This window comes from Merops nubicus, unplaced genomic scaffold, assembly GCF_000691845.1.
Source record: "Merops nubicus isolate BGI_N331 unplaced genomic scaffold, ASM69184v1 scaffold17473, whole genome shotgun sequence".
In the NCBI taxonomy this organism is placed as follows: Eukaryota; Metazoa; Chordata; class Aves; order Coraciiformes; family Meropidae; genus Merops; species Merops nubicus.
The window spans coordinates 1-22,633 of record NW_008601129.1 but is presented as its reverse complement, the minus strand read 5'-3'; the positions used below and the strand labels follow the sequence as shown (position 1 = coordinate 22,633).

The window sequence follows — 22,633 nt, the reverse complement described above, 5'->3', positions numbered from 1 at the left end:
CATGGCACCACAGCAAATGCTACCGGTCACCCCTCCTTCTGCGGAAGGAGCTACGTGACAGGGAACAGAAGCATGGTGCAGAAGGACACTCAGTTTTAAGGCCTCCTGACAGAAGGAAATGTAACCAGACAGGTCTCTGTAACATCCATGCCTGCTCCCTCTCCCTACATGTGCACGCTTTGTCAAACAGGAGACACATGAGTAGCTCCAGACCTGCTGCTGGTTACATACCCCCACTTCCACAGGAGATCCAGCCAGTCACCACCACGTGGCTCAGGCAGGGCTCTGCTGCTGAGGTTACAGAACAGCTAGTGAGCAGCTGCAGTTCAGCACACAACAACATCACCCTCCTTTTAAGATTAATAAGTTCATTTCTTCAGCAGAAAGGAAGAGCAGGCTATTTAATACACACATCCTCTGGAGATCAATGCTAACATCTAAGTGTACGTGCGTGCAACCCATCAACCAGTAAAACTAATTACAAAAATCAATTTCAGATACTTTTCTGAGCCTTTCATTCCTCAATATACTCCTAATTGATTTTTGTTGGAGAATAGAAAGCCTAATTATTATTTTTATTATTACAAAGGCATGCAAGGGGGATGGAGAGGGGGGGGCAGTGGTCAGTGCTTAAGTGGCTCACCAATGCTTTCTACCCATCAAGAGAAAAAAAGAAGAGAAAAATAAAAAAAAAAGGCATTTTATTCACAGTTTTGCCACCTGCTGGAAAGATGGAAAAGCCTTTGAAAGGGTGACAAAGCACAAGAGAAAAACTGGCAGGAGACAGTATGGGGCAGAAGAGGAATGTGACAGGATTGTGAAATACACAATGTGAGGAGGTTGTACTTATTTTTAGATGGGCAGGAATGATCAAGTGTAAAAGCAGCACATTTCCATGGACAATGTACAGCTCCTTTCATCCAAAAAGGTCAGCAGTGCCCTCATAGAGCGATGGCTCTGATCATGTCTATATTAGAGATGGGGGAAAGAGGTTAAGAACCAGACCCAGTGTCCAATCAGTCTTTCTGCAAACTTCAAAATTCTGGATTACTCCCTAAGGGCCTTGCCAAAGCTTGTCTACTGAACCAGCAGCAGTCTCCAGCCATTCAGGACATGAAAAGAAATGAATTTTTGCAGCTTTATGCCTTTCACATCCACAAGCACTTGACACACATCCACAAAACCCACTTGCCTAGCTGCAAAGCAGAGGAGAGCAAAGTGTGTAGCAACGTTCACAGAAATGGACATTTTCCCCTTTCTGCTCTGCTTAGGAGGACACATTTAACTGCTGCCCCTTGCCATACACACCAAGAATGGAGGTGGGGAGGAACACCCTGCTCTACCTCCCTGGGGCTATGCAAGGGAGAGTCACAGAGCCTGCAGACAAGGCCCTTCTCCACAGCCCCCCTCTGAAGGAAGCTGCTGGTCAGTAGGTGTGGGGCCAGGGGCCACCCACAGGCACCAGCCCAGGTGCCCAACACTCCTCTGCCCTGCTAATTCCCAGCACATCCTGCCCAGCCCAGGGGACAGCAGCAGAGCTGCAGGCCCCAGCAGGCACCCGGCAGCAAAACCACCCAATGAAGCCTCCAGAACACGTGAGGGGGGCAGGAAAATGAAAGAAAAAAAAGAGAAAGAAAAGAATAATAATTAAAAAAAGGGATGGAGTTGCTTGGCAACGGGCAGGCAGAGGCAGCTGTGCAGCAGGTCGGGCTGGTACCCAGGCAGGGCTGCCCCATTAGCACCCTGCATCTCCTGCATTCCCTGCCCGGGTCTCCTAGTGACAGCCTGAGCACGCTGCCCTCCTCCCCTCCTCCCCCCCACCAGGAGAGGCACCGCTGCCTGCCCTAATTACACATTCTCCACTGCTTCAAGCTGCCATTACTTCAGTCCCCAGAGGAGCAGCAAGAACTTTAAAAAAAATCTCTTCTAATAAGGGCTTTTAGTTTCAGATTCAGTGGAGCTCCGCGAGCTCAAAGATGCAAGGCAAGGTAGCAGCGGCAGAAAGAACACATGAAAAAGGGAAAAAAATTCAACAGTTCACTGGGTCAGATTTTTCCAGGGCCCCAAAATGTATTTTTTCCCTTTTGTTTTCTCTAAGTTATCCCAAAGGATGAACAATGAAGAGAGTCCTTTATGGGAAGTGGCACATATTTACATAATCTGGAGCCACGCATCAAAGATATGCTCTTTGGACACCCGTGTTTTAGGGCAAGAGTTTCTGAGAAATTCCAGGCAAAATATACAGGCAAATATTCCAGACAAAATATAAGACACATATATCATGGACAAGAACCAATTAAAAAAAAAATCAGAGGAATAGACACCCCATTTTCCAAATACTAACATTTTAACTAGTTTTGCTCCACATTTTTGCTAATGAATGTTGGGCTTTGTTTATTTAAACTATTTCAGTGCTGATGTTTTTCACCATTTAAGCATCACATCATTTTCTCTGTTTTGCCACTGAAAAATCAAAGAAAGGTGACCAAAAAAAAAAAAAAGATGCTGACTGACAGAAACAGCACAGGAATAAAACACAAGGAGGAAATAACATATATTCCTTCTTGTTTCCCAGCTTTGTTAATAACAAAAAGAAAAACAGAAGAGGACCCAGGGTGATTTCATCCATTCAGACATGGGATTTTATTTGGGGGTCAAGACAGAAGGGAAATTGAGTGCTTGGGCTTAAAAAATCCACAGGCAAGTTCTCCTGGTGCCAGGGCAGGGCTACCTACACGGTGGCAGGCACATGATGTTTCTGAGGGAGATCCCATCCTTGTGCTTGCTCCCAGTCCTGAGGCTGCAGGCTCAGGCTGTGCCTGGCAGTGCAGGAGCTCCTTTCTGCTTCACACTGAGCAGGGCTCACTAGAAAGGTGTTGGCAACACTGCCCAGCAAATCTTGGTGAAGCAAGCTGCCTGGTCTCAAGAGCACAAGGCAGCGAGTCAAGATAATTAATTTTACCAGCTAGGATATTTCCTCACCTGGATTTTGGAAGAGGTACAAATGATTACCTGTCCTTAGTTCTAAGGGAAGTACAAGCACCCAGCTGGAAACCACCCAGGTCATTCACGCTGCCAGATGAGTGTAACTAAAGGAGGACACAAATGATGAAAGTCCATTGCTGGGTGATGTTGCATCTTCAGGTTAAAAAATTTTAAAAGTAAAGAGTTCTTCTGGACAAAGCACCTTTCCTAACGCACATCAAAGCCAAACAAAGCCCAGGAAAACAAAAACACAATCTCCTTACACTGAAGACAGCTCTTTTCTTCCTGCCCCTCCCCAATACGCACACCACATTCTTCCAAAAAACAAATATTTTTCCTCCAGCTTCTAAAATAACAAACAGTGACTACACTGGAAAAAGACCAAATGTGGAAAATTTCACTCTGAAGAAGGAAAAGCTTTGCAAGGTTACACGTGACCAACGAGAAGACGTCCAAATGGAATTTTATGCAAACTTAACCACAATCCATTTCCACACTGAACAAAAGTACACGCAGATGTGCGTGCCTGGATTTCTGTAGCATTCACTTCCAAGAACTAATACAAGCTTCTAGTGGACTAATGATTGCTTATGGTCATAAAAAAATAGCACGACGTTGCAAAATTGTCCAACTGATCTATTAGGTTCTCTCTGCTGGTGGTAAGAGTCCAGACATGTGGGGGGAAGGAATAAAGCCCCACGCAGCCTCGCCACCCAGTGCCATGCTGGGAGGACACCTTTCCTTCAGAACTCAGCTGGGGATCAGCTTTTATCTCAAAACACATGCTTGTCATCACTAGCTTAGCTAGCACTCCTGAAAATGTTTTGTCAGCATTCAGCTTTTGCAGCCCCAGTTTTGAAGGCCAGACCTTCAGGAGCAAATCCACCCAAGGCAAGGGTTGGGTGCCTATCTACAAATGGGGGCTGCTGGCAGGGTGAACTGGCCTGCAAGGTTTTAAAGGCTTTTAATTCTAATTAGGCCTTCTCATCGTGCACAAAGCTGATCAATAGAAAGATTTTGGTTCTGCAGTGACACAAAGGTTTTGGTCACTCTCAGAGACCTGTGGATAAAGCAGGTCTCATTTTGCTCTTCCCCTTCCTGAAATGGTTGCACCTGACTTTGAAAGTGACCTCACTTGACATCCTTGTCTCTCCTTCATTTCAATCTACTGCAGCACATTACCATTCACTGCCTGACATGTGGGAACCAACTGGCTTTTGAGTGGTGTTAGACAGAAGTTTTCTGAAGACACAAATACACTTTCTCCAGAAAGAGACAATTTTATTCATAAAATTCACCCTGCATTCTCTGCATCATATGCCTGCCCCTTTACTACCTGGCTGGTCTCCCTGTGTGCAGTTGGTCTGTGCTACACAGTAGGCACCACCTACACCATGGTGCCCATGGTTTTATTTGGGGCACCACCCCCAGTAGCAGAGGCATGGATGCCTCCACTGTATTTAGGTCAGCTTCCATCAAGCCTTGCAGCTCATCCACTCCTGCTTGCAAGGTGCTGGTGCATAGATATGTGGGAGTGTGTCTGCATGGGGTACAAAAGGCAGGCTCTGGATCAGGAGAGGTCCATTCATGCTCCTGGCTGCTTGCCCAGATGTGACCCAGACTCAAATGCCCACTCTGTGCTCAGGAAGAGCCTAACCTGGCACCTGCTTTGGAGGTGAGAGGTAGCACACTTGGCCTTTCCTTCCCAGTGCACTTGAGCTCTCCCATCCTGCTCAGGCTCTTCTTGTCCAGCAAGCCCACCTTAGCCTGAAACAGCATCTCTGAGCACACACCTCTGATTCAGGGCTGGTGTGACCTCAAACACTTCAGAAGTACCAGGGCTTTGGACAAATGGACAAGAAAATCATAACTTCTCACCACTAACCTGGCATTAGTACCCAGTGTGGGACAGCAGCAATACAAAGGGAAACTGGAAGACAACAAGCTGAGGCTTTTTTTCTTAAAATCTTTCTCTGTGATACCCATCATTTGCCCCCTTGCCAAGTGCCCCACGAGGGCTCAGGGGTGGAAGAAAACAGTAGATGACAAACTGGAAATGACTCCTTTGTGCCATAACACTGGGATGTGCCTGCACTCTCCCTCCTGCAGCTGCTGAACAGACAGCAAACATCACTTTCTAGGTTGCCTTTGTGCCAAAAACCATCTCACATGGCAACCAACCAACCAATACCTATTTGCATTTTCAAACCCATATGGTAGCACTGTCCTGTGCTATTGATTTGGCAAATGATGGAGCAGAAACACAGGACTGAGAATTCAGGTATTGGCAGCTAAGCAACGGATGAACACCACTGGTGTGATAAATGGCAAGGGCTGCTTTTCACAGGCCCATCCCCCTGCCACCTGAGAGGCTCACAGAGCTCCTTTCTCAGCCTGAGCTTCTGCTGCAGTAACAAAGTGAGGCTCTGGCTCTCCACAGTGAAATCACAACACCCCCCTCCAAACTTGCCAAATGGGGGAAAGGCTTCAAAACCAGAAAGTTTTAAAGAGCTCATGATCAGGTTGAGCTGATTTTAATCAGCTTTTATGAATTCTTGTTATGTTTTTACCCACAAAAAAAAAATTAAAAAAAATAAGCAACCCCACCACAAATTACATCTGTCCAATTTGGCAATGCAGCAGTACCCAAACCAAATCCAGCCCTGAATGAAGGTCTTCCTCACACATCCCTCTTCCCTCAATTCACTTGCTCTCATTTTGAGTGGCAAATTTACCTGTTGCTTCAGCTTCTGCCATGGGGGCTTCAGCATCCTCCGTGTCCTCTTGTGGGGTTGCAGTCCTGCACTCAGAGCTGAAGACTCACTACAAACCCGTGGCTCTCTACAACACAAGATCTTGGACTTTGGTTTTAATTTCTCCCATACTGCCTATCCTGTTCACCCAAATGCTTCTCCCTAAGTCATTATTCAAAACCTTTTAGCCTGCAGAATTGGTGCCATGCTTGGCTACTTGCTTTTCCTTCTCCTTAATTGGCTTTCTGTTCACGAGTGCCACCACACTAACACAATGCAGCAATGCAGCTTCCCATGCATGGGGTATCACTGACACAGACTGTCTTTATTTTCCCTATTATCCCTTTACTTTGTATTCATCTTCTTTATCTATCATCCAACCTACTCAGTTTGGTCTTTTCTGATCATTTCCAAATTCTGGACATTTCCCCTTCTATCCCCAGCACTTTAGGAAAGTGCATCTCTGTTGTTTAAAATCCCATCTCAAAAACCTTGCTGTTCATGGATGCTCTTTCTAATACTCTTGTGTCTCTTGTCTTTTTCTTGGAAATGTAGTAATCTGTTTTCCTGGAGGGTGGATTTGTTTACTTCAGTTACTCTCACCCAGCCCTTTGGATCAAAGAACTATGTAATTTAAAATAAGATGTTCTGACAACGTGAAACAAACTCCACTTAAGTGCTGTCTTGAGATTGCATGTAGACTGGTAACATCTATTTACATGGTTATTTCCCACTTGTTTAGGCTTTAGAAACCTAAATATAGATGTGATGTGCCCAAGTGCTGTTTCTCAGACTTGAGCTTAGGTTGTATTAGATCCCAGCTTTAGGTGGATAAAGAAAAAAAAAGACCCAAACCTTCTGATACTCATAAAACACAAACCTTAGCAGAAGTCTCTAAAGGGAATTTTTTATCAGTATCCCAATCTTAAGGGTTTCTTAGTCAGTTTATAGGTGATGCTTTACCTCTGGCCAGAAAGCACCCAGGCCATCTCACACCTTTCCCTCTGTATTACTGTAAGAAAGGCTGATATGAATAATTTTGTCAGGAGATAGAAATCTCCTCCAGAGATCTCTGATCATGGAGCCACAGCCACATCCCATGACTAATCTTTCCATAGGTCACAGGCCAGCTCACCCTTGGACTTACTTGCATCCAGATATCCTGTTTTCTAATTTAGGAGGTGGTGATGACTATACATGGGTTTGGCTCGTTTGGATTCCTCCCCTCTCCACTCCCCATCACATTGGCAATTCATCACCATGCATGTGTGAAGGCTGGATGAAAATTTCTGTCTCCCAAGAGACAAACGTCACTGTTTGCACTGATGCCTGCTCCATGAATAAAACTGTGAGACAATGTGCTAAGGTTGGATTACTGTGCCACTCCTGGCTCCTTCTTCAGATGTTTTTACCTCACACTGGCAGCAGGCTCTGTCCAAACCTGCAGCTCACCTTTTCCTCCAGCTTACAGGCTCACTCATTATTTGTCCCCTGAGTGGCTTCTTTGCTGCCCTCTAACAGGCAGTTCCACCACTGCTCTTAGTCCCTTTATACACCCTTTAGATGCCCCATCTTACTTCGAATTCATTCAAATATTTTAATTTCCCTTTCCATCCAGACAATGTTTTTCCCTTCCAGATTAAATTCTCTCCCACACAGAGGATTGTTTTTTCCTCTACGAAGGTCATCCAGAAGGTGGTTTCATAACCAGTTCAACCACTGATGGGCCTTACAGCACTGTCCTGATTCCCTAGCAGACGAGATGAGATGCAGGAGAGCAACGTGGGGGCTACACCAAGTACAACGTGGGGGCTTGACTGTCCCTGGGCTCCCCAGCAAAGCAAAGCCCTAAGAGAAGATCATCTCCAATCCAGAAAGCTGCTGTCAGTCTGTGTTGCCTGCAGCCCAGGCTGGCTCCTCAGGCAGCAGCAAGGAAGGCCAGCCAGCATCTGTCTGGTCAGCCTTACATAGGGCCGAAAGGAATGCAGCCTCCTTCCGCCGGGCTGCAGCCCCAGCTCCCTAGCCCATGCTCCTCTTGTTCTCATGCACTGCAGTAAATCCCCTCCATCCAGCAAGTGGACTCCACACGTGCGAGCTGGGTGACCAGCCCCCATCTGCCTCCCTGCCTCTGAACCCCGCTCTGAGAGCTCTTTGTCTGCACTCACACCCCTTTACCCCCAGCCCGCGCTGGCAGGCTGCTCCTGCATGACATGCTAACAAACCACCAGCCAAAGGAAAATATCCTGCAATCATTTCAGACCCTCTGGCTCAGCCGCTGACTAAGCCAAGTGGCCACTAGCCATTGGCACTACTAAGTGCATTCGTTACCCACAGCACACTCAGCTCAGCTCAGGGCCTGGAAAAAACAAAGCCCGATGGAGAGAAGGGCTCCCTGCCTCCTGCCCTGAAGGCATGGATGGGAAAGGAGGCAGCCCTGCCATTCAAAATCAGTCCTAAATTTCCATAGCTACTCCTCTATGTCCCTCTCTGTGGCTGGAGGCTGGAACTCCCTGTGGGGAACCCCACTGCAGAGGTCAGCATGAGCAGACTTAATGTCTTGATTGTACCAGCTCTAATTTAAGGCATCCACCAGTCAGTGTTTTTTAAGGGAACAGAGCACTTGAGCAGGGGGAAGGGGGCTGAATGACTTTGTGCTTTGGACTCAGATAAGCTAGTTAGATAAACCTATCACACCCCTCCCCTCGATTCACTCAGGTTGCTCCTGAGATGTAAATGTCCAAAGGTATTGAGACAACGTGCTTTCCACAGAGAAAAATGGGAGCCAGGTGCCTACCTGCTCCCAGGTTCTGCATCAGAGATGTACTTTAACAGTGAGGCTGCAACAGGTGAGGTGCTGGGAGCAGGAGGTGTGGGCACTGCTCTGGTGAAGCTGCAGCCTCAACACCTGACACAGGTCTTTCCCACCTGCCTTTGACTTCTGATTTGCCTTTCTCACCATGCTGAGTGGTGCTGTGGATGGACAGGCACGTGCACATCAGTGGCACCATGCACAGTCTAAGGCTATTCAACAGAAGTATCACAGGGCCAGTGAGCAATGTTTCTTGTCATGGATTAATTGTAAAGCAAGATTTCACATGTTGATGTTACTGAGAAAAAGGTTTTGAACTCAGATACAAAATCAAACCAGGCCTAAGGATGGGTTCACCAGCATGGAAAGCCTGGCAGGATTTTGACTCCAAAGGCTGGAGGTGGTGTGGTTTCTGCATCTGCTCTCTCAGGACTCTTTGTTCACATCCCCACTGACTGGGTGACAGAGCCAGAACTCCACAAGTTCACCCTTTCCAGGCGATCATGTCACATCCCTGACTAACTTCAGGATGAGCTGTGTTAAGACCCATCACCTCCAGCTTGAGGAGAAATGCAGAGGTCACAGCAGAACAGACAAGGGCACTGTGTCAATGGCTCTCACTCTGCATTTATGCCTCCACAGGAGCCCCACCACCCGCTGGAGACCTCGGCTGGGATGTCCCCCCACACAGCCCTGGCCAGGGCCAGCCTCACAGCAGCACTGGTGCTACAAGGAGCCTCCTGATCACACAAATTTTAAAATCACTGCACTGCCTTCATTGGCTTTCAAATCACTGGATCACAGGTGAGGTCACTCCTGGCAAGGTGGTTATCCCTAATCAAAGCACTAGAAAGTCCATTTAAAAAGATCAAAACCAATGCCTTCTATGTCTTAACATGATTTATACCTCAGACCATGTAACTTTCATGGGGCTGCCTAATACTTGATGGATGCAGCTCTCTTAACAACCCACACATTTGTTTGATTTACTACACTGGTCCAACATGTTATTTTCTACCTTGCAAGAACAACCTTGCTTCTAGGAATCTGCCTGCATGATAAGATCGTGAATTAAATGTGCAGTTATTGTAAGAGACCACACATTTTACAGTAAAATTGAGGAAACTGATTACAGCAATCCCTCTGGAAACAAGAACAATCACATGATAAGAGAGTGCTAATGGGAATTTATCATCTCTCATCACATGTGAAGCTTAGAACAAAGCAGCAACACGCACGAACTGCACAGCTATTCCTGCCAACGAATACCAGCCGAAAAGCTGCTGGGGACTATGAACAAATGATAGGAGTGGGGATCCTGAGCAGCCAAATTCAGCATGCTTCAAGCTTACATGCAACATTAGTAAATATTCCCCAAAATAACAGCCTGGCATCTTTCCATACATCCCACTCCCTCTCTACCTATGCTACTCTGTTCAAACTCCATGTCATACTTTCTTTGTTTCCCACTGTTTTACCACCTGAGAAGTCCAAGACCACAAGTGTCTCAAGGGTACGTGCATCTGCATACCCACAGCTCTGCATCTACACACTCCCCCTCTCACGCACACACTGCTCCTAAACCACGGCTCTCAGATCTGAAATACATTTTTTTCTTTCCCCCATACAAAAGGCAGCAAAAACCTACCCACACTATTTTCTATTTGAGGCAATTAACACTTGACTAAAATTAACGTTTTTCAAGTTGTCTTGGGTAAGTGAGCGCCGAAAACCCAAACTGGCACACCCACAGTTTTAGAGCTGATGATACATCTACATCCCTTATGTCTCTTAAAATTACTCTGCCTCAAGCCTCGTCAGACATATGAAACCCCAACACATTAAAGGTAGATGGTGAACTCCCCTGTTCTAATGAATAATGGGTACATTTGCTGGCCTACCAGACTTCCACTGCCCCGTTTCATAGATGGAAGTTTGAACTTTCAGAATAATTTTTTTTTTCCTTTTCTAAACGAAAATCAAAGGAGATGGTTAAGGTTAGGTGGTGGGAGGACAAGACGAGAGAAGCATCCTACACAAGTACCTGTATGAGTCCTCTGGTGAGCCTTTAAGTGGGAGCTCTTAGTATAAACCTTCCGGCACCCATTAAACTGACAGCGATGAACCCTCTTCTTGTTCTCTGGGGATGCCTCTGCCCCTGAACCTCCTTGTTCACTGTCACTCTGCCCGCCTTTTATCGTCCCCGCCGTCGCTGTTGCGACACCCACTTTCACAGAGCTGAGTGAAGTTTTCTTGGCCACCAGTTTCAACGTGACGGTGCCATCCACCGCTGAGAGAGTCTGTGAGGTTTTCACGAGGTGGCGGCTGAGCTCTGGGGAGGAAGGGGGGGTGAGTGAGGTCACTGCATTGAGCTGGGCCTGGTTGACGGCTGTGTAGCCCTCTGTGGAAGAGCTGGTGGGCTGCAGGCTGAGGCACGTCTCGGACAGCAGCTTGTCCCGCGAGAGGATAATGTCCATGTTGGCTTTGTCACAGGGACTCGTCTCCACTGGTAGAAGGATGGGGTCCAGCCGTCGGAGACCGTCCTCTGCCTCGGGGGCTGAGGAGGTGTGCAGGAAGCAGTCCAGGTCCTCGCCGAAGGTCTCGGAGATCCTCCGCGGTTCAGTCTGCAGGTACCGCTCCAGCTCCAGGCATGTCTGCGGGAGGGGAAGGGAGAGGAAGCACGTGAGAGAGAGGTCACAGCACAGCTCCCACCCAGGCCAGGACAGCAAGGGGGTCTGGAGCCAGCACTTGTGCACACCAGCACCTCCTCGTGAGATGGGCCCCGTTTGGGAGACATGAGGATTTGGCACTTGCTTGATGCTGCTCAGAGACAGAGTGGAGGCACAACCACGTATGGCAGGGGATAGTATGGTAGAAGTGAAGATGCAACAACCAGGAAGCATCCATTACATTTGGGTGAAAGCCTGTACATTGTCCCATGGACACCAGGCCCTCCCCACCCTTAAGTGCAGTCTGGCCAACAGTCACTTCATACAAAACTGTCGTAATCGCCCGTCGCCTGGCCACGTACAAACAGAGAGTCACCTCCCCAAAGAACTGCTTCCCCTTCCTTCACAAACATTAACTTTCACTCCAAATTTAACTCAGTGGAGCTGGCTGGAGCCCAACCCATTCCTAAAACAGCACGACTCCAAAGCACAGCATTTTAAGATACGAGACAGAGAAAAACTTCCCGTGACACCACAGCTTGTTTAAAGGACTTGGGAGAAGGAAAGATGTGACAGGAAAAAGGGACACACTATCACAGTTTTAGAGTATTTTTGGGACATCTGGTCTAACAGGGCTTCCTGTGTACAGGACACCAGACTTGCACACCAACACAGGCTTTATCAAAAGGCAGGTGAAGTTGCAGGCAAAGAGGCTGACACATAAAAATGTGCTCCTGTATCTCCACAGCAGTGATCACCAGCACAAGCACTGGGTGAGCCTTCTGTTTGAATGCACCTTGTTATGAGGTGCCCTGAGCTAGCCCAAATAAAGCCTCCAGGCACCATCACGCTGCCCAGTGTTCTCCATAACCAACATTATAAACTTTTATTGTTTATAGAAAACTGTTTCAGGAGCTTTTCAGGGAGTTTATTAGTGCTATTTTTTATTTTTCACTGCCTGAAAGGCCAGCTGGTTTAATACCATCAGTGTGACTTTACAAGACTCGGAGAAAGAGACATTCTAATACATTTAAGAAACCTATAAAAACTAGTCCTCAGAGAACACTCCTAGAGACAGTAAGAAAGGGATTTTAGGCAAAAATTTTCAGCCTATGGGAGCTGGCGATTCAACTGCATCTCAACCTGTAGAGTCCAGCACCTGATCAAGAAACAAAACCTTCCTATGAGCAGAGGAGTGACAGAGACTCCTGCTTCTGTGTACAAAAGTCCCACCAGTGGGCACATAAAGAGGCCCCACAGCTCTCTGGGAGGTGCCAGGTAATTCAAGATCATTGTTTTCAATGTACCCAGGAAGCAGCACTGCTGGCTGCAGATCCAGCGTGGTGGAACGATTTTCAGGGTTCACAACAGAACCTACTGGTCAGTTACCTGCTGTTTCTTTTTAAATTAATAGCTGATGATAGACCTGAGCTGTAGAGATGGACTTTGACAGAAAGCAAGAGAACAGCAACCCATGCAAATGAGAGCTGCTACACTTCAGGTTATTTTCAGAGGCATGACACTGGCTGTACGATGTGTCTGCACATGGGCCAGGAGGTGGGACACTCACCAGTCAGTACTTGCTCTAGGCAACCTTTCTGTTTTGTTTTTAAAGTGCATTTCTGGGCCTGTGAGGAATGGCTTTAGCTGGGGATCTGGTCTCTACCCAGATGAAACCTAAACAGGTTTTGGGAGCAGCTTTCCAACATGTCTTTCAGGAACAACCCCCACCACCAGGAGAGGCGATGCTTTTGAATTCCACACAACGTGTAATTTGGGCTTTCTGGCCCACTTAGCCTTCACCCAGTGGGGTAGAAACAGGTTTAGGGGCCTAATAAATAAAAGGCTTCCAAAGGAAAGTAGCAAGCATAATCACAAATGACTGGTGGAAACAGGGGGGGGGAGAAAAGAGACAGGGACTCAAGGCCATTAAATGTGATGACAGTGACATGAGATTTCAATTGCTGTGGGATCAGAGAGCTGCACAGCAGCTCCAGGCTGCCCGTAGAGGGGAGGCGAGCAGGAGGTGCTGCTCCTTTAAGGCATCACTACCCCATGACAACAATAGTGGGCCTGACAGTTTTTTCCAGCTTCACCATTAATTTTCCATAAAGAGCAGTTTCTCGATGAGCCCTTTTCAGGCAGAGCCTGATGCTTCAGAAACCTGTAATTATTCCTGGCTCCCCCCTCCCGCAGCCATGGCACCTGTGCCATTTCAAGACACCAGCTGGTCATGTCTTGCCTTCTGCCTCTGAAATCCAAAACCAGTGGATCAAGCCCATCTCCCCATAGAGGGGGGGAAAAAAAAACAACTCAAAGAAACAATATAATGCAGCCCCTCCCTCCCACCCCCCTCAGCCTCTCCATCAAGTCAATAGGGGGGAAGAGCCTAGCAACGCTGAGCCAGAAAAGCCCTCCACCTAATCTGCATGGCAGACAAAGCCTGGTGAGGGGGTATGGCCACAGACCCTCTCCTACCCCCCGCAGGGCCCTACCTGCTGCTGCATTTGCCAGAGCAGGCAACCCTGGGCAGAAACAAAAGCGTCCTTCCCCATATGCACCTGCCAGGTTCTGCCAAGGACCTCATGTGACCTTCCCTTCTCCCCAAACCACCCGGGAAGTGTTGGGGCAGGGGTCTGAAACCAGACTGCTTTCCTCACTCCTGCCCTGGCAAAACATTTTTTGCCAGCTAAGCCCACCTCCTCTTCTCAAGCTCTGACCTGGAGAAACCAGTCAGGCTGAAACCACCAAGGTCCCCACTCCAGCCCAGTGGATCATCAGCAGGGGCAGGAGAGTTCTTCGGTCTCCCTTCCCACACTTACTTGCCAGGGAGCACATCAAAAACTACTAATTCTTTTGTGGGAGCAGCAGGATACTGACCATTATCCACAGAGCTATGAACCCAAACTGGTGGATTCAGATGATGGTGAACTCCTGCAGATCTACTTCCACTACCAGCCTGGTAGGAAAATGGCCCAAGGATACCTAAGACAGGAGCTCTTGTCGTGCTCTTCTCATAGCTCAGTTTGATGTCCAGCTTCTCCTTCACCACCCATGCAAGAGAGGAGCTTTGTGTAACCAATGTAATACATATCACACGTGACATTGAGTCTGACTACCCTTTGGTTGCTGCTTTGCAGGCAAGTTGGTGGGCATTAAACTTTCTTAGCCAGTGCCTGTAGGACATATAGCAATAAAGACTTTAAGAAATTGCAGTGGGAAGAGGAAGATGGCTCCCTTCAGGCACACAAGAAGATCCATAAGACTGCTGTTTGCTGTCAAGCCAGTTTTGCAGGCTAGGGATAAAAAGTGACCCACCACTTCAGCCCATCTGCCCTGATTAACAAGGGTCACTCTCCTTGCACCTTGCTCCTGGATTTCGCCAGTTAAAAGAAATGATGATTCATGGCTGACAAACAAAAGGCTGTGACTTTGCAAGACCCCACAGACTTGCAGGAAGCCAGCTAAGAAAGGCCAGCAGTCTGGCATGGGGACAAACTCAACCAGGCCTCAGTCTGATCTTTCCATTTTGGATGCCCTTGCAAAGAGGCTCACTCCCCCAGCAGAGGCACGCTTCTATCACCTGCAAGAAAAGCTGTGTGCTTCCTGCCTACACACCACTAACACAAACCATCTCTTTGTTCCCACATTATATTATCATCTCATTCCTCTGGGGCACGTGCAGCAGCAGAATACATGTAAACTGCACACCATGATCACTTCTTGATGCAGGGAAATTCAGTGTTCAGCACGTCTGTCAATTCAGACCTCTAATCTACCTGTATTCTTATCTCTGGACCTCACCTACTGAAAGTAAACATTATTTACTGAACACACTAAATATGCTTACCACTAGGAAATACAATGCAAGAGAAACCCAGCATGTGCCTCTGATAGTAGAGATGTGATACATGTGTACCACTTTCAGCAGAGCTCACACCCATGCAGGAATCAAGACAGTTTTCCTACTAACTGCAACAAGAAGACAAACCCCAGGCTCACCAATCCCTCCCAGACTTGCAGATACTCAGTTTGGCTCAGATAGCCCAAGTTTTAGGTTGTGCTTTCAGCTGTGCAGGTTGAAGTACAATTCAGAACATTCAAAATCCAGATATGAGGGAGCTGGAGTCACCACTCATGATGCTGATGTTTGAATTTATCACTCCCACCCAGAGAGCAACCAGCAGGAAGGCTCTAGCTGGGGCCACCACTACCATCCATGTGCCAAGCCTCAAGGCACACCTGATGTCTCTGTCGGGTACCTTTTTATACAGAGGTACCTGATGTAGAGTCTCTACACCTCTTCATAGAGAATGATGGAAGAAAGACACATCCATGGGCCAGGGGCCTCTGCAGGGACACAGCTTTGGCATCTGGGTTCAGGTTCAGACAGCTCTGGAAAACCTAATTCCAACCGCTGACACAAACTGAACTCTCAGTTCCCAGGGTATAAACCTCAACTTGCTCCAGGGAATTACAAAGCACTGGTCTCGACTGGCAGCCACGTGGTGTAGCAGAATTTGACCCACACATCCAGGCTCCTGAAAAATCACAGGTCACTTTGGAAGCATCTGCCTAGACTGTGAAATCTTCACAGCACTGCAGCTACCGGGCATTTCACACAACTAAAGACACAACAAGGTGGCATCAGTAAAGTTCTGCCATGGGTAAAACAAAGCCCAACCATTTATAATGATTTGAGGACAGAAACTCAGGGAAGACTCTTTATCAACACGTTCACTGGGTTCCTCTGTTCTACTGATGCTGAAGTATTTTATAACATCTTGATTTTGAATTTTTCAAGCAAATCATGGGAAGTTCTTATCTGAAAATGGCAGTTACTTCTAAGTGCCATTTTACTGCAGATATAATTGGACATCCAGCACCGATCTTGGAATTTATCCAAAACCTAATTAAGAAGTTGGATACTTAGATCTGGCTGTGACAGAGAATGAAAATGTCAAATGTGGTTGACAAGCAGGTCTCATCTACCAGCTCTGTTTACAATACTTGAAAGGATTTCTTTGCAGAGTAATTTATACAAGCAAAGTAGAATTATGCATGCAGTAGTGAAAGTCAAATCTCAACCTCCATTATGGTCCCACTGGCATGTAAAAAAAGGGACCTCATCTGTACCTTTAAATAACTGTGAAAGTCTCAAGACTGCAAGGGAAGAGAAGGCACCCTCAACCTGAAGGCACCCCAAAACACTAACTCTAAGGTTAGTGCCAGCACACTTCGCCCAAGCTCAGAGCAAACAGCAGCACCAGGCCCAGTGCTCGGTGTCAGCATTTCATTCTCCAGCAGAACAGTGAAAGCCCAGAGCTGTGCTGGTACTTGCACTGCTACTGCCAGAGGCAGACACTGAACTGCATGTTGAGGGGCAGCTCTAAGGTTAAGAGGAATAAGAGATTCAAAGCTCACCTCCTTTCCCTAAAACACCATGTTGCTTTTGTCCTTAACCCTAAAACACGGTTTGAAAGATGCTCCTTGTGTCTTCTTCCCACTGCCAAAAGCCTTCATTACTTCCTGAACAACAAAACCCAATACTCTTGCCCATCTCTTCCAAGAGAGTCATCTGTTCCCACCCAGCTGCCAAAACCTCCAGCTTTTCCTCTTGGCAACCTCTACTGGGCAGTTGTTCGTTGTCAAAAAGCTGCAGCGCATCAGAAGCTTAACATTTGGGACAGCATAAAATAAACAGAGTTTTAGTATTACAATAAGTAGTTTTGCAAAGTACACTTGGGAAAACAGGAAAATCAGAGTCTGAAATGAATGAACAGTAAGGGAAAGTTTCAGACAAGAGTGAATAATTCCTATTGCAAAGGATTTAAGCTAAAGCTCCTCGTAGTGTGCCAGCACACCTTGCCTATGTGTTACACAGCTCACTGAAAAAACACAGTTAAAACCACTTTTCAGGTACAACAATAAGACACTTAATGACAGATAACTCGTAGCAAATATCTGCATGCACCTTCTTAATCCTTTGTATATATGAAGTTAATCAAATTAACTGTATGATCAGCAAACAGGCTTTTTGCCAAGAGAGAAACACAGGCACACGCACAGTCAGCAAAGATCATCTGATATGCAAAGACTTCTTCTCCTGAGGTAACTTCACTGTACTCCTCTGCTCTGACAGCAGCTGAATGGGTCTCACTAGCCACCAGAGCCTGCAATGGACAAGTCTATTAACTCCTGCCTACACTACACACGACTCAAGCCTCTGTTTGCTCATTTCTGCACTGTAACAATGGCCTGGGCCCATTTCCCCGCCCTGGTCTCAGCCCAGAGAATGAACCTGTAAGGAAACTTATTTAACTAAACCATTCCATTCACTGTTACTCATGCACAACACTCTCCTACCACAACCCAGATGGTTTTCTCCCTTTCTCCACAGTGCTGCTTTTTTTTCAGAGCATAAAAGATGCTAAAACCAGAAGCCTCGATCACTTTCAGCAAAGATACATTTCAATGTAAAAAGTTCTGTAGATTTATTTAAAGGATGGAATCACCACCTTTATATAAACAAGTCATTTCCCTCTTGCTCTGGGGCGTGATGAAACAAAGTTATCAAAGACTTTGACCAGCTTCTGATGCTCAAAGGATCAAACCCAATTTGGCCATAAATTAGCATTTTCACCATCAGAAACGGATGGCAAAACAAATGTCTCAAACAGAAAAAAATCTGAACCCGTAACTCTAAGCAAGGAGTCAAAACCAAGATTTGTTCCCAAACTTAGTGATAATGAAATATATTCTATCTATCCATTATTCTTTAAAATGGACAAGCCAAATTTGTTTGCTAAAAATCTGTGGCATTTGGGCTCTAAGCATAGAGAATTTCAGTCCACTGGTTGTGAGATATTGAACAAAGGACTGCAGCTAAGCGTGGCTGAATTTGATAGGCATCTAGATAAAAAAAAAAAAAGGATGAAAGAAATCTGCAAACACTGAATGAGGGCTTTGAAAGGCTTTTGTTGGTTTTTTTGACTGTTTAATAAAGATAGAGAAAATATCTGCAGCCAGTCACAACAACAAAAAATAGCATCAATGTCAGCAAAGGATTAAGGATAGCCAAATCAAGAATTCCAAAGTGGAGGCAGACCATTGTGCTGGTACCAAAATATGATGAAAACCCATGTGTCCTTCCACACCAGCACATGCCCTGCGTGATGCCAGGTAGTCCAAACAGCAAGCAGCCATACAATGACCACTGGAGAAATTATATATATGTAACATAAGTGTGTTCCAAAATCTTTCTGAAGAGACCAGACATTTTGTTATTTATCTAACAAACTTGGATGGCTCTGACTGAGCTGGCTAGTGGCCCTCACTGCAAACTTTTCTCCAAATTTCATCAAGTGCATATTTAACCTGTTGCCATCCGGTTTGGAAGCAGCTTTAATTTAGCATTCTACACAGCAGAAAAGGCTCAGTTTAGCTCCTGGGATTGCCAGTCCCAGCTCCCACTGAAATCAAAGGATCGGGTTCAAAGCATGCCCCAGAGTGTGGTAAACTCCTCACAGGAAATGGATGTGTGAGAGCAAATGCTGACGGCTGTGGAATGTACAAAGCAGAGCAATATTTTAGGTCTTGATCCTCAATTAAGATTCATCCTTACAAAGTATTGCAACGGGGTTACACAGCAGAATTGGATTCCTTGTAATTACTCTGGATAGGATCATGAATGAAAAAGTGTACTCTTTGGAGATGTTTCATTAACATCCAGAGATAGTTCAGCAGTTCCTCCTCAGCAGCTGACACAACGTACACACCAGTCCTGCCCGTGCACTCTCAGGCAACAGCATATTTGTAGGCACAATTCTTTACAATTCACTTTCTAAATCAAAGCTGGGGATGTGATCAATACACCCAGTATATGCTACGTTTCATAAAAATCCTGGGTCATGAGTCATCTCCTTTGCTCTGACCTAAAAACATATTAAACAAGAGAATGCATAACACTGAATTCCTAACCCAGACCCTGCAATTCCTCCTCCTGACTTCGCATGATCAGCATTTTTCTGCTGGGACTACTCTATCTACCCTGTACATGATGCCCATTCATTATCACATCTCATGGCTCAAAAAACCTTTTGTATGTTCCCTTTTGTATTATTTTTGGCTGTGGGGAGGAAGAGGTGGGGATCTGTCTGGGAAACAGGAAGCAGGAGGAAGGAGGGGAATGTGTCATAGAATAAGGGCAGAACAAAAAAAAAAAGAATAAAAGAGCATTTATACCATTTCTAAATGATAACAAATATATAGGACCAAAGCCTGCCTCCAGCCACACAGGGAGCAGTGCCCATTTGGCTGGAGTTTAGACCTGAACATAAGCACAGCAACTGTCCATGCACATTTACCCAAACCCATTTGCTGCTTTTTTCTTTGTTTATTTTTTTTTTAAATCATTTGGGCAATTTGTTATCTTACAAGAGCAAGAAGATGCATGTGCTACTGTGATAAATATGCCAGTCTAGGCAAGGAAAAGAGAAGACAACACTCGAGTTTCATCGTTGCACAGAGGAAAGAAACCTTAGACTAGAAACAAAGCGATGGGAAGCACAACCGGATTCTCAGCTGGGGTAAATCAGCACAGAGCAGCCCTGATTTCATGGTTCCTGTTTACATCAGCTGAGGGCCCTGCCAACATTCAAACTCCATGAAATTCTGCTCTTGATTAGCACCATTTAAATCTGTGGCTTACGTGAAGCAGAACTTGATATGTTCTTTGACGGCTGGAGATGGTTATTTTATATTACAAATCTTGTCTGCTTTATTAGGAACAACGTGACCCAAATGGAAAAATGGGAAGAATTTAAAAACAACACCAAGTTCAGACATCCTGATACTTGGATTTGTTTCTTTTCTCTCTCTCTCTCTTTTTTTTTTTCTCTCCAAAATTTGGGCAGTCTATAAGGAGGTATTCACAAACTGGTTTCTGCCACTTTTCACCATTTTTGCCCAGAAACAACAGTTCACACTTGAACACCCCACTGCAGGGAAACTTGCCTCTCTCTCAAAAGCCAGGTGCCCTTCAGAGGATGCTCCTTTACAGCCAAGGGTGGTTTTCCATTGCTTTTCTTTTCTACACTGCTCCATCAAGGTGCCTGTTCCAAAACTCTAGCCACTAGGGATTTTGATCTGCCTCAGATCTCACAGGCAGTGCTCCTGTGCTGCTGCACACCCTGGTAAAAGCAGCCTGGTCCTCTTTAAAAGCCATCTGTAGAGCACATTAGTAAAGTGCCCGGTAGTACTGCCCCAACCACACAGTGCCCACAGGCATCTGAGGAGACCCGCTGTCCCCCAAAATGCATTAGGTCAAACAAAAAGGGTATTTGGCAGGGCCTGTTGTGGATATCAATAACAACTCAAGGTGTGCTCTCAGAACTGGATGAGGCACTGCTCACCCCTCGTGAAAGGTTCACCAGACCAGCCTCGTGTCAGCGAGGTTTCCAGCGGGCTGTACAGCCACACAGGCTGCAGGGAAGCTGCACGGGAAGCCAGGAGATCCCAACAAGAGCCCTGCCTTTTATTGACTTGAGAAAGCTCAGCAGGTTAGATCACCAGCTGCTCAGAGTCAGCACACCTCTGGGAGCCAATTTACACAACCACAGCCCTCACACTGGCTCACTTTCTTCAGTCTGTTGACTGAGGACACCCACCCAGTTGTTATGGATTTTAACATGCTGCAATACGAAAGTGCTATTTCAGGACAAAGTTATTAATAGCAAAGCAGCCAGAAAATAGCCTAGAAGGAATGCAATGTTTTGGTGTTCCTGGAAGATATGATAACTTCTCAGCACCCAAGCAGCCACCATGGTTAATTCAAGATGTCTCTGTGCATAGGACTGCCTTTTGTTAGATGAACTAACTATATGATAAACAATCACAACTTGCCTTCACAGAAATGTCCTGTATAGGTACCTGCAGAGTCCCAAGTCTGCAGAGACTACAGTGCAAAAAGGCTCCAAGGGTGGTGGTACTTTGTTACTCTAAGCAGGCTGGTGAAAAGCAAAGGGTGGGCATTGTGATAAAGCATATGCAGAAACAGAGGCCAGGAGCAGCTCTGCTCTTCCTGAAAGAGGTGGAGGATGGGACAGGGCCCGTCTGAGCACTGCTCAGAAACCTGCCTGACTCCAGGACCTCGGAGAGGCTCTTCTTTCCAGCTTCTCTTCCCCTGCAAGCACCCTCTCCTCCTTTCGTTTCTCATGCTACATCTCCTCAGCAACACTCTTTACTCAGGCAGGAGCCTCACAGTCAAGGCAAGTCACTGTCCCTTCTCATGCTCTTTCTTAAACCTTCTGTTTCTCCTGGCAAAATATCCCTGGAAACGTATCGAAGAATACTGTGCAAAACCACCAGACCCTGCCTCAAGTTTATGTTGGCGCCTTTCCCCCTAAAATTAATTGGGAGGGTTCCCAAATTAATTCCAGGTACATCACTGAACACAACACTCAGCACGACCATGTGGAGATGGTAACAGATGAAGGCACCTCTCTGCTGGCAAGCCTTTTAGCATCCCTTCTGCCTGCACTCGTGCTGCTGAGAGGCTCTCTGCGAGGCCTTCGGCTCTCCAGCCCAGCCCTAAGTGTCCTCCCTGAGCAAACCACACGAAACGCAGCACTGCGCCTTTCCCCGAGATGAAAGGGCCCAAATGACAATGCCAGGAACTGGAAGATGGCACATTCACGGCACTACAGCCTTACCCACTAAAGTGCCACAGAGAGCTCCAGCCCCTCAGCCCTTGCCAGAACAGGAACAAACAAAAGCCGCTTACCAACAAGGAAAAGAGGAAACACGTTGTAATCATTATAAACCCAAAAGCGGACATGTTATCTGGCACGTTTCCAACTCAGACATTTTAAAGTTTACCTTAAGTGTCCCATTTTCCCTTATTTCCCCTTTCCTCTCTGTTTAAGCCTATAGAGCATCTCCCGAGATAAGCCTGCCTTTGTGGGCTGGCCGTACACCGCTCCTTCCCCCTATTGTCTTTCTGAGATGGGATGGAAGTCTCCAATGTCACGGCTTGGAAGACCACGGCCAGGCTCTCTTGGCTTGGTTTGTGGGAAGGGGAAGAGCAGGAACTGAGGAAGGCCAGCCTCTCCCGCTGCAGGAGGGGGGTCCTCTTCCTCACAGCACGACCAACCTTCCCTGGCATTTTGTTTATCATCGATACCGCTTAACTAAAGCTGTTTTTAGCAGGCCCCAAAGGCGGAGCCTGTTGCCAGCTATCATCAGCCCAAACACTCCAGCCCTCTGTCACCGCGCTTTGGTACAATCCCTGCGAGAGCTAAACAAAAACATTATGTTCCCCCAAGTACAAATTACAGCTTTGAGGAGCTGCAATTTCATTTTGGTTATAAACACACAAAGGTAACCTTTATGCCGGGAGAGGAGGAGCCGCGCGGTGA

General features: G+C 46.6%; 1 protein-coding gene across 1 annotated transcript in view; it reads right to left on the bottom strand.

The window, feature by feature from the left end:
- KLF7 (Kruppel-like factor 7 (ubiquitous)) overlaps positions 1-18,593 on the bottom strand; it is a gene marked incomplete at its 5' end in the record, with an annotated part of 31,952 nt that extends 13,359 nt beyond the window's left edge. Inside the window, 2 exons of the mRNA XM_008937917.1 lie at positions 10,592-11,201; positions 18,561-18,593. Coding sequence (XP_008936165.1) covers positions 10,592-11,201; positions 18,561-18,593 — 643 coding nt within the window. The remainder of the gene's footprint in view (positions 1-10,591; positions 11,202-18,560) is intronic.
- Positions 18,594-22,633: the final 4,040 nt, after the last annotated feature.